Consider the following 12,500-nt stretch of genomic DNA (forward strand, 5'->3'; position numbering starts at 1 on the left):
ACACGCAAACACACGGAGAGCACAGGACACGAATCCGGGTATTTTGGGAATTTGAAACATTTCGCTTTAGCGGAGAACATCGGCGTGGGAGGTACGCACGCACACTGCGAACCCCCCTCTGGGATGGTGAATGAAACTTGTGGCGCCCCGTATCAGCTCACACTCGTTGAAGATGAGCTGGACCATTTCGTTTTGCACTTTGCCCAATACCTGTACCCACACAAAGATAACGTAGCACGTACATGTGAAGCGTTGGTGGCGAAAACGGCCGGAAGCGGCCGGAAGCAGCCTGCCGGATATCGACAAAACCGGACAATCGGACCGGAACGGAGCGATCCCTGCGCGACGATGTCCTCGACCGAACTGTCTGAACCGAGCAGCCAGCAGCACCAAACCAGTCCAAAACCAGGCCGTTCGCCAGGGCCAACACGAGCCGCACAAAACGAACGAAAACCCCCACGAACCAGAGAGAGTGAGAGGAGTGAGAGTCCATCACTCACTCTCCCGCGCTCTCTGTCGCTACTGAATAAAAAAAGAAATCTGCGGAAAATCCCCCACATTTTCCCACGTGAGTGCTCCCGAGAGCTGCGTGAGAAGCCCGCGGTGAACGGAGCTTTCGGTTAAAAGCTCTACCTCATCCTGACCGCGTATGTGTTGGTAATCGTGACGAAGTATCAACAATTCTGGCGCTGGCTCGATGTCGATACGTGTAAACGATGATTGGCTAGCTGGCAGACTGGCACACGTCTTGTCGGTTGCAGCAGGAGTTGCACAACCCACCCCATTTTTGGTGTGACGGTAAACGGAGCAATTCCGTGAACGAAAGAACCACCACCATCCGCACGCTGCTGAACGTGAACGCAAGTGTTCGCGAGCCAAATTCCTCTTCAACACGTTCGGCCACAGCTCAGATAGGGAGAGGGAGGGAGGAGGTATCGCTATCGTAACATGAAGCAATGAATCCGCGTCACCACCGGGTACGACCATGTGACGACGCGATAGAGTTGCAGCGGAGTTTTGCTGAATTTGCTTCGAAGCGAAACTCAAACGAGCAACTAATTTACAGCGACAAACCTTTACCACCGAATTACACCCCCGGCTGCTGTCGGTTTCTCGGATGATTCCGATCATTACATATGTTCTACATTGGCTATCATGGCCACCCCCCTTACGGCGACACACCGTTTGACCGTTCGAATTTGCTGCACCTTGCGGCCAGATTTTTCAGATGGTACAATTTGGTTGGACAAATCACTGGAACTGTTTCGTCCGTTCTTTGTTTTTTGGGGATTTAAAGGCCACAATGGCAAGCAACTTAAGCGATGAGATTTCAATAGAGTAGTGCATTAAAACCACAAACCGACCGGTTCCACAATACTGCTTGGCCGATGCTGCTTGCAAAAACATTACTTTGCGATGACATTTACGACACGGTAGACGTCGCCCGGTACAGAAACCCCTCTCGCACGTGAAGCTCGCATCTGCAGATGCAGATACTTTCACGTCCTTTGCTACTTGTGTAGAGCAGGTGGGGAGTGGGGGACAAAACACATTCAAAATTCATTTGCAAAACCATAACTCGGGCAGACGGGCAGTGAAGCCAGCAAGCGAGCTGCTGTGCAAGTATTTCTGCTGCTGCTGCGTTTCAGTTCCATTAAAAATATTAAACTTTAAATCCAACATTTCCTTTGTTTTGTGTTTGTTTGTACGTGTGTTCTGTTAAGGTAAAGTAAACTTACTCCAGCTCATCCCTGTCCTGCCCACTTAATGCTTCGGTTTGATAATGATTTTGGCTCCGATGGCAATGAAGTACCTTTCGCAGCAAACTCCGTCAAATGTGTTCTACCGAACCGACCGAAGAACAACTTGTCGCCTTCCATTCTACTCACCTGAAAGGGAGGTGCCATGCATCGACAAACTTTTCCATTTTCCTTCAAACAATTGAACCGGCAATAATGCGATCCCGCTGGTCTGAGCGCTTGGTGTCCTGTATGGTAAACCGATAAATCCGAAGAATTCCATTCCGAATTCGGAACGCGTACCGACGCGCCTTTGTAATTGCCTCTGTGGCAACGGGGAATTTTGCAATCGCCATCGACAAAAGACAATTCCACCGAAGGCGACACTTTGTTGAATAATTGATGGATTGTTTTTGTTTGCCCTGGGTCCACGGGTTGGGCGCAGACGCACACATGAGATAACGGTGCAGTAAAGGAAGAGACTGCTGAATGGACCGCGGTAGAATGCGTTTAATATTGCATGCATATCGTCTTGTAACGCTTCGAAACCGGGTGTTACGGTGGGAGAGGATGCGATGTTTGCAATCAACTGCAAATACATTTGATAGTTTTGAATATGCTGTTATCAAGGTGTGGTTCTTCGAATGCTGTTCCAATAAAAACATCTGACCGATGAAAGAAGAGAGACGATTCCATTCCACGAATGGTACAACATATGGTATTTGCAATCGGCGGAGATGCAGGTGGCATTTGCAAACGAATTGGACAGAATGATGCTGTCTGGTTGAACAACATTACGGATATATTAAGAAAACATTAGCATTAGCACATAAATTGATTGATTTTTTTAAACCCCTTCATTGATAAAAAAAGTCTAGGAACGTCTAGTCTTGTTTCGAAAGGTTCGTTGGGTCTCTTGATTGTTTATAAATTTTAACTCATCCTATTTTATGCTCATATTAACAGCCACATAAGCTTCTATGGGATGGCTACCGTTACCTGACAAATACTTCTCTCTTCATCTAGTGTAGTACTAAGCAGTAGACTGGCCTTTCAGCCTTTCTAATTGGCAAATTTTTTGCTTGTTGTATTCTCGGATGATATAAATTGTGTGAACAGTTTCTAATTGGCTTGATCCTATCAATCTGGGCGCTTTATCCATATAGCTTTTTGCTCAAAAAAGGCCTAAAGCGGCCCATAGACGATCAACTTTATTTGTCAACTCTTGCATGCAAGTCGATTGACACCAATATATTTATCGTGTGTGGGCTATTTGAAGCTTGTGTCAAAAAAGTTGAAGATTTTCAGCCAGCTGAAAATATATTGATGAGGCTGAATAATGGCGTCGTCTGTGGGTCACATTAACGAACACGATGCGTCTGTGGCCCTGATTGATGAAACATTAAGGACTAGGCCAATTTATGCCCACATATGAGCAATAAAAATAAAATGACAGTTCGACGCAATTCTTGCATCCGAAACATTGACAAATAAAGTTGATCGTCTATGGGCCGCTTAACTAACCAGATTATACAGATAAGATCACGAATTTGGAAGATTTTCCAGTAAAAAGTGTCTCATTAAATGGATTTTAGTCTTCTTTTTGCCTTATAAAGGCCAGGCCTGAAGAGCTGACATTAGAGGACGAACATGAACGAAAGCGATGTCCAGTCCTTCCTAAAAGAACCGCGTCCTCAAAAAAAGGCCTCCGTTTGCTCTAATGGAAAGATATGATGGCAAAGTGGAGATGAAAGGAGCCTTTACTAGCAACACAATTTAGATTGAAAGACTTTATGGATCGGGCTGAATAAGTTATGGGAAAAAAATGTGCGCCAACTGATGAGTTATGTGGAAGTAAAACTTTATTAAAATTCAACAACATTACTTTCATTTTCACATAAGAAAATATGTCGATAAAACAACACTTTAAAAAGGTAGACGCATAGAAAACCATCCGATTTCTTATGATCTTATGATCTGAATTCAATTTGTGTAATCTAGCTAAACTCCATAGGATCCTCATAAAATGTAACCATCTTAAAACGCAACACAAGAAAATCCATCTTGTCACAATCCCTCTATGGGAAGTGATTGATTATTGCTAGTTTATTAGTCGTTCGAGCAGATCAGTCGCAATCTAAATAAGCAAACAATAAAAAAAATCTCGTTCACTTCATTCAACGTCCCCAAAAACGATGGAAAGATGGAAGCGAACGCAAAAGCGATTGCGGCGGATTGTTTGCGTGTGCACTAGCGCCGAATGAAATAGTATCGCACAGATGAGCAAAACGATTTTCATATTTTATCATCATATTTCCGGTGCTCTCTCACTCTCGGGGTTCGTCCTGTTTTTTTCTTCTTCGTTTTGTTTTCACTTCCCTTGCCAGGGTGCCACGACTGGCGCTGGTGTGATCGTAGCTTTTGTCGTGCGCACAATCGCGATGCAAAGTTTTTAACCATTTTTATTCACACACGAGGGTTGCACTCGATCGAATGCAGCGGGGCACACTCCAACACTACGACCGGAGGAAGAAGAGTTTTATTGTGTGGCAAACAGCGATAACGAGCAACATGTTCCGGTTCGTTTCGGGCAGACAGGCAGCCGCTGCCGTCTCCACCGCTAGTAGCCCAGTAGCTGTCCTGGTTCCATTCCGTTCCTGATCATGCAATGGGTGCATATGCAAGTGCGAGACCAAAAGACCAGACCATAAATACACCGAGACTCCTAGGGAAAGGTAGAGAGAGAGCAGAGAGAGAGAGAGAGAGAGAGAGAGAGAGAGAGAGAGAGAGAGAGAGAGAGAGAGGCCAAATCAGACACACAAACTTAGTCAACCGTGGACCTGTTTGGGGGGGGGGGGGTGCTTTCGACGAGACCGACGGTCGCGTCCGCTGCTACTATCTTTACTTCGGCTGCCAACAATGCCAATCAACCTCTTTTGACAATCATCCTCCCGTTCGTCCTTCCTCCCGCCATGCCAATCTCCTTCCTGTCCCTACGAATCCTGGCAGTCCGGCAGACGGCGAACGGCGAACTAGAAAGTTTTGAACAATATGGAATTAAATAAATGCGACAAAGCGAGAAGCACCAGAGAAGCATGAAGTGACACCTCGGCTTCAGCATACGGCGCTGCCTTTTTTTTTTTGCACGTCTGCGATCGCACGACATAACTGTTCCAGTGGGAGTCGAGGGAAGGAAGGCGGAGTGGCATATAAAGTGCGGCGATGACAAGCTCGATACGGAAACTCTGCTGAATTACAACTGTTTCCGGTACCGTAGCCAACTGCTGCATGCTTCACTGTCTCTGTGTCTGTGCTCCTTCCTTCTTCTCCATACTTCCATTATGTTGGCAATTGTTTTACGAATTGATTCAACTGCACAAGCTCAACAAGCAGCTTCCCTCAGACTTAGGGTTCAGGGAAATGTTGTCTCGCATTCTGGCCTTTCCCAATTTGAATTACTATCGGTCGATTGGTGCACAACTTCGCCTTCTTCGTCGGAACTGTTACAGTTACCGTGCTGTGGCCTCGTAATACTTTGATCACACGGATGGAAAATGGGAAAATAGGTAAGCAAATTCAATCTCTAATGTCTTTAATCCTCTCGATTCCCCAACCAGTGTTTTGGAGGGCGTGCGGGGATAGCTCGAAAGTTTTGCACCAAAATCCACACCCTTAATTCCCAGGAGGGGACCACAAGCATCCATCTTTACTCTCGATCAGCTCGCCCCTTTTGGAGCAATCAAATCGAGCGCGATGAAGAGCAGGGGCATAAGGTATGTCTTCCGTGGCAGTGGCTTGGTGGTTTAAAAGTTTATCTTCCACTCTATCAACCACCTCGATGTGTGGTGTGAGTATATAGCAGAGAGCTTTAAAGACGCACGTCACTCACTCTTCGGAAACCGCACGCCAGTTCTCCGGAAGCCGGTAGGATTAACACTGGTCCTTGCTAGTCAGCAAAGGTACGCCATAGAGTCCAACGTTTTGTGCTGCCCTGTTCACAGTTGGCTGCATTTCGAAGCCAAGTTAGCCACCTTAATATTGTAATTAGCATCGTTTTTCGTGGAGAAAATATTGATTTTCCACACGGCACCCCTCCCCGAAAAAGTTATTAACTGGAATGTGGATTGAAAAGCAAACTCATCCACCGTTGAGCAGAGCGGAGGCTGAGTGAAACCATTGTTCCGTGTAAGCGCGTAACCTTTTTGGGAAGGCCCGGTACGGTGTACTGGGAGCAGTGCGAATTTGTCACGAAAAACTTGTTCTTTGCCGGTAATTTGGCAACAGGGCCCCTGACGTGCTGTTGCTGCTGCTGCTGCTAGAAATTTATAATCCCCAAGTGACTGGCACTGGCACCTTTTCCGGTGGATCCGCTAAGCTTCTTTTTCCTACCCCGGAAAGGCTCTCCCCATATGACCGGAGCACACTCCGGAGTCCCTTTGAAGGCGATGCGCTGGTGTAAAGGTGCAAAGTGTTGCAGCAGCCCGTAAATGTGACCGCAGAAGCACTCAAATTATCAATATTCATCATCGCAAATGGCGCCCGCGGTCGCCGGAAATGGGTAATTAAAACATATACAGCGACATGCGAATGACATTTCGGGGGGAGACGCTTGGAGTCAGCATGACAACCCGCCCAGCCAACGTCCCGAGGTCGCGGGTACTCCAGCGCGATACAATCCTTTTTCATTAAAGAATCCATAACTCGCTGGCTAATGTGTTGGGGCCATTCACCAAAGGCCCTTCAACCCTGTGCCTGGTCTCCGGTTCGTTGTTAGCAGTTAGCAAAGGGTTCTTCACTTGGCAAGCTTTCAAAGTATGTTTATGAATTAGCAGAGACCGAACGAGAGAGCAAAGCCGTCGCTTACATGTTGCATCAAACGTGCTTGGGTGCCGAATCCATCAGATTGCCAACGTGCTCCGATGGTGGATGAGGTGGTGGTTTGTGTTCGATTTCATTTGCCTGAGGTCATCAACCACAACATCAATTTGCATGTGGCAATTGGTAGTAATTGGTGTTTTCGGCGTTGTTTTTTTTTCTTTTTCGTCCCAGTCTAAAGCACAGCACAATCAATGGATATGCCAATCATGCTTGAAGCCTTCAGATCCTACCTCCATGACATATTTGTAATCGACTGGTTCGGTGTGGTGCGTGGCAGCGTAGCAGAAGCTTCCAACCGAACCGCTTTCAGGATTGCCCGGCTGAGTGTGTGCGGGATCGAAACCATTAACAGTCGAGGGCCGGGATGGGAAAATTGCTATTACCTCTAATGCGAATTTATGAGCCAAACCTTTGACGTACACGTCACTCATGCTAATGACGAGCCATTTTTCGACAGCGACCGTGCGTTGCGGCATGATGTCGTGGTATGCCCCCCCCCCCCCCCCCCGCGCAAGTAGCGCAGGCTCTAGTGTGTTCCAGTCCACCTGGCCTCTCGAACCTCATGTTTTGTGTTGCTGGTTTGGTGTGACGGTGATTCGATTTCAAGTTTATGGCATAGGATGGTGGCATATTTGAAGCGCGATAGGGATTTAAAGCCCAACTGCCAGGGTGTGAGGAGTACATAGAAAGTGTCTCGTTTCGAGTAAAGTTATTAAATAAGATTTAACAACAGGATGGTGATTAATTGATTCGCCCTAGCATTACTGTAATGCAGCAAATATAATCCATTATTAATGAGACAAAGCAAATGTTCAAATGTTATAGATTTATATTACGAGCATTTTCAAAACAACTTTGATTAGATATTTAAAATTTAAAAAGAATCATTGTTGAAATGACTAGATTTACTCAATCATAATGTCATAGTCAAACGCTAGTACCAAGTCTGTTATGTTCTGCTTTGCACCACTCCAAAACTAATTTAAAAATACTTATTTGTTATTTTAATTTTGGGGTGTAATGAGTTCTTTACTTTCTACTTTTTGTGTATAATTGTTTTACTTTCTACTGTGAACAGTTTTGATTTACTTGAACTATTTTAATTATGGATAAAGATTGTTGGTTTCTAGATATGTTGCACAACATTTTTCATAGAGGAGTGCATAATATTTCGTTCTAAGTAACATCATTCCAAGTATTTTTTAAAACGAAAACAAGTACAAAGCTCATTTAAAAGATAATGAACAACCTTAATTTGTATTAGAGTTTTGCAATCTAATGCAGCAAAAGATATAAATAAATGAATTCACATTAAAATATGGTTTTCATGCTACCGCTAACATACGCAAGCACTTATATTATTTCCCAATAAAATTGAATTCTTGCAACACAACCCACAACTGGGTGACATCTGTGTTGCGGCTTTAAATATGATTCCCTGTAGCAGAAAAAAAACAGCTCAACACTTTTCCGGCTTCTTCACAAAGATCTCGCTATTCCTGGACCGGATTGATACTAGGCCGTGGTGGCGGCGGCGGCGGCGGCGTATTTCCCGGGAATTTCAAAGAAAAACTGTTCCAAATTCCGTGTTGCGTTTGCCCGTTCATTCTCTGTTCGCCCACGTTTCCAACGCTTTCCGGACCGGTATTTTAGCATAAGCAAACACCGGGAGCACCGGCGTCACACGGAATCAATCATCGTAATTAAATTTTCTCTTCGGTGGCGGCGGTGGCGGCTTCAGCGACAGCCACCGGGATGGCTTTTTATCTGGCGTTGAATTTTATTTGACTTCGCATCGCATCGATTGCCCTAGTCCCAGGCAAGGCCGTTGCCATCGCTCACCGTCGCGCAGCAGAGAGGCTTCTGCCTCAGGCCAAGCCAACCAGCAGCCACCAGCATCAACATCATCAGCAGCAGCAGCAGCATCGAACGGCGCTATTGAGTTAAAATCAATAATGGATGAATGATGAGCGAATGGGAAATCAGCAATGAGGCAACATGTGAAACTCGCGGCCGTTAAGGAGCGTCACCAGCGAACGCGCCGCACCTAGCAATCAAACTATTCCATTCGTTCTTTTGAAGTTGGATCATTATTCTTTAGCTTCGAGCTTTAACCATGGATCCCAGGTGTGCTAATCAGCTTTGCGGAGCCGGTTCGTGTCAAGCAGAGTTCAGAGTTGATAGGTCATGAGGATAAGACCCTTATTACATTTACTACTTCCATATCGAATTATGGTGCCAGGTGAGTGTCATGAGCTTCAATTAAACTCAACCATACCTGCAATCGCAACCTTTGACGTTGGAATAACGTCCTCACACAAAGAAAAGGGAGCGCAAAGGATTCATCTACGGTGCTGTAACAAGCGTTGTAACGAGAAGCAGAAGAGCAGAATCGATCTTATTACGTTTGACACTAAGAGGCCTCTCCAGATACAGGCGAGGTTTTACAGTTGCAATCTTGTTTCAAACTTTCCCGCCCCCTTCCCCTTCCCATGTAGGATGTGCTCTGCAGCGAACACCAAAAAGCCCTGTCATGGTGGCTGGCATGCCTAGTGGTCCTCTGTGGGTGAAGAAGTCGAGTAAGTCGATTTATTTTGTTTTTAAAACCCTCATCCCTGTCGACCAATCTCAGCTATACGAATCTGAACACATTCATGCATTATCGAACACTAGCGCACCCTTTTCCCCCGAAAGCGAGCCTGATGCTGCTGATGGCGCTCCGTGCACCGTAATGTAACTTTCCAGCAAAAAAAATCCCCAGATCCGGGACCGAAAATCTCGTACAGCTCCGGTAGCTAAACTTCCGAGGGATGAACGGTGTTCTCGGCAGCAGCAGCAGCAGCAGCAGCTTATCGCCGTAAAAAGCCGTGAGTGAGTGAGGTGCGGCCACGGTTTCCACGTACAAGAAACCCTTGTGTAAGACACTAACGCGAGAACTTTGCCACTACTCTGCTCGCTGTCAGCAAGTGTTGCCTCGTATGCGATCCGCTCGGAGGTGCATCGGTTGCTCTGGCTACTGCTGCAGACAGCAATGGCACGTCCGGCCCTGGAGGTCCTGGCGCGTCCTGTTAGTGGTTACCTGCACTGGGCGAGTGCAAAGTTTTTTAATGATTTATGTGGCCACTTCACCACCACGTGTGTGGCGGTTCCGAGCGGGGCGGAGGCAGTCATGCGAAACGTTACATACGGTCCAGTGTCGGCCAACCGGTCCAACCGGCTTGCTGCAGGCTGCACTCGTTACACCGAGACGTCATCGAACCTGGCACACGCTGCCGGTCCGGCACACGATCGATGTGTGGTGACGAAGGGAGACCATTTGAGCGTCACTGTGCCTATGTTTTTGAAGAAAAAGTCAAACTCCCTTCACCATCGACCTGCATTGTTTGTTTTTCACCCCCAAACACACTCTCTCCGCACCGCATGCACCACATTTTCTCTCCATTTAAAGGCGAACCGGTACGGGTTCGCCCCGAGGAGAGTTCTTACAAAATTTAATCCCAACCATCGAGCTTGGCTTAAGAGTGTGGTGGTGGGGTGCCGAATGGTACGGAAGGAATAAACCTGAGCCCAACGACGACGACGACGACGACGACGATCAACAACGCCGCCCCGAGGGGAGGAGGGTAAAAGAACATCCGCACCAATTTTTGCTCCATGTGCCTAGAGCCGCTGTGGCTTTCTGCCACCCATCCAGCTACCAGCTAGCAGCAGTGGTAGCAGCACCCCATAGCCGCAGGGTGGCCACCGAACAGAGGAAAGAGAACGAAAATTCGAGCGAAAAATTCGCAAAATCGAAGTGAAACCGCCCGGCAGCTAATGGCAGGTACGGCGAATTACGCGCCGATACCGATAGATCGATAAGCCCGGACGTTCCGAGGAAGGGGCGACTGGTCCCTTCAGCTCCTGGCAAACCACAAGCTTCCAAGCAAAGGGTATAAGGTGTTTCCGGTTACCTTAAAAAAAAATGCTCGGTAGCTCTGGTTCCCTAAAACTTTGTCGCTTGTCGCTGCCGGGCGTTTGGTTTTTGGGAAAAAGTTTTACTGTTTAATATTTTACAGCGCTGCGCACACCTCCGTTCTCTACCTACCGACGGCCAAACACGTTTCACAGGCTTTAGAAGGGAACAGACCGTGTAAAAGGGATTCGAAAGTCAGTTGAGCGTCATCACAAGAAGATACAGGGTGCATGGTCATATTGTTAAAAAAAGGATTTATTGAAACTTATCTTCACATTAAGAACGCTAATACAACTTACAGCTATTAAATACTCTTGTCTGACTAGAGAACACAGAAACCTAACAGTAGAGCGAAGAGAAATGTTGAACCTTTAACGGATCATCACGAAGATCGATCCTGCAGATCGTTCCTCAACCGCAAAGGATAAACATTCGCCGTTTGCTGCGCTTCTTTAGCAGTGGTTCATCCGTAAAGGAATCCGTAATGGTGACAGCCTTGGCAGCTCTTGCCTTCCGGTTTTTGGCATGATCTTGCTACAAATGAAGAAAATAAAAAATCCTCAAGATTAGCCCACTGAGGAAACGATCGCGAAAACGACGAGCTAACTTACCTCCACTAGCACACCAATCTGGAGCGTTCGCAGCGTGCGTAGTGCATCGGAGGAATGGCCAAAGTCTTCGAATGCCTTCGTACCGTCCTTTCCGGCCCACTCGACGATCAGTTCGCTGCTGCCGGGATGCTCTTCCAGGTACCGGGTAACATCGTACACGTTGTCTCGGATAACCAGCCAAGCCTGGTGGCCAGGTTTCCCGTCGCAGCTCTCCACTTCCGCCATCGTGTACTGCTTAAGTTCTGCGGGCATCTTGCTACTGGAATCAACAAAGCTACTGAACAGCTCACGTGAAGCTCGGAAGGTGTGCTCTGAGCGAATGAATGACGCTCGTTCCGAGTGGTTCCGATTTTAAAGGTGGCCAGTCAGCCAGTCAGACAGCCAGATTTGTGATGCGCCGATTGGCCATATCTTGTGGGCGTGCAGAGATTACGGAGCGCAGATAATACAATCTACGTACACGTTTCGCGGTATGCTTCACGGGTTATCAGTACGTGATAGAATATCGGGTCAGTTTGCGAATTGTGGGTGACACTGCGGGGTGGTCCGTTTTTTTACGAATGGGGTAATAAACCAAGGCAACGTGAATGATACGCCCTACTAGGATTATCCTAGATTCATCCAGAAAAAGATGCTGCAACGATTCAATCTGGTTAAGAGATTAAGGTACTGTGTAAAATTTTTGAATCTATCGAAGCATAACTGGCAAATAGATATTGATCAAAATTAACGTTTTCAAAGTCGGTGCCCATCGTAATGCAAAAGGTACTGAACCAATCGAATTGGAAATTGGGCTACGGCATCACGCAGCTACGATGGGCACCGTTTTCGGTCGCAATCAAAAGACTTGGCCCTTAAGACTTAAGCGACAAACCCGGTTTGATCAATCCGCCATCACAGTGTGATTTGTTTCAACTTGTTGACCCACAAACAACATGATGATAAGCTATAGCTCAATACGAATCGTTGTGTGTCCGTTGTAGCCTGCAATTAATTTACAAAAATCATAAAGAATTTGACCAGCTGACCCCATAGTGCGGTGAGGAAGGGAAAAAACCAGATGTGTCTTTAAAACCAGGTGAAGTCATCAGTTAAACTCATTCCTAAATGTTAAGGATGTGATTTCTAACCGAAATCGAGGTAAACAATCGGAAAATCAGTGGAAAATCGTCATTTAAAGGCTACGGAAGCGCGAAAGCTAGGCGTATAAACGGGTCAGCATGCTGCCATCGTTTTGCCACTGTTTTTCACCACGCAATAGTCCAAAATTTTCACAGGGTTGCGTACTTTGTGGAAGGGGGAGTGAAAATCGTCCAA

The 12,500-nt window shown here is 46.6% G+C and overlaps 3 protein-coding genes across 4 annotated transcripts in view; 1 reads left to right on the forward strand and 2 right to left on the reverse strand.

The window, feature by feature from the left end:
- LOC126575924 (uncharacterized) overlaps positions 1-431 on the reverse strand; it is a 106,906-nt gene extending 106,475 nt beyond the window's left edge. The window contains exon 1 of one of the 2 annotated variants that reach the window (XM_050236944.1): positions 243-431. The gene's annotated coding sequence lies outside the window, so the exon portion shown is untranslated. The remainder of the gene's footprint in view (positions 1-242) is intronic. The other variant, XM_050236945.1, reaches the window with a different exon arrangement.
- Positions 432-10,983: 10,552 nt separating this feature from the next.
- Positions 10,984-11,435, reverse strand: LOC126577042 (cytochrome b5-like). The gene is made up of 2 exons (XM_050238432.1): positions 11,184-11,435; positions 10,984-11,106 (listed from the first exon to the last, which is right to left on the reverse strand). The coding sequence occupies exons 1-2, from the start codon at positions 11,433-11,435 to the stop codon at positions 10,984-10,986; spliced, it is 375 nt and encodes a 124-aa protein (XP_050094389.1).
- A 1,044-nt stretch (positions 11,436-12,479) lies between these two features.
- LOC126574807 (uncharacterized) overlaps positions 12,480-12,500 on the forward strand; it is a 4,222-nt gene continuing 4,201 nt past the window's right edge. The window contains exon 1 of the mRNA XM_050235191.1: positions 12,480-12,500. This exon is cut by the window's right edge and continues 2,799 nt beyond it. The gene's annotated coding sequence lies outside the window, so the exon portion shown is untranslated.

The sequence above is a fragment of the Anopheles aquasalis genome, chromosome 3 (assembly GCF_943734665.1).
Source record: "Anopheles aquasalis chromosome 3, idAnoAquaMG_Q_19, whole genome shotgun sequence".
Classification (NCBI taxonomy): Eukaryota; Metazoa; Arthropoda; class Insecta; order Diptera; family Culicidae; genus Anopheles; species Anopheles aquasalis.

Bases quoted from the DNA above. Each gene is read 5' to 3' on its own strand.
- LOC126577042 (XM_050238432.1), bottom strand. From the start codon at position 11,435: ATGCCCGCAGAACTTAAGCAGTACACGATGGCGGAAGTGGAGAGCTGC. The intron at 11,107-11,183 runs GTAAGTTAGCTC...CTTCATTTGTAG, and splicing joins AGATTGGTGTGCTAGTGGAG to CAAGATCATGCCAAAAACCG.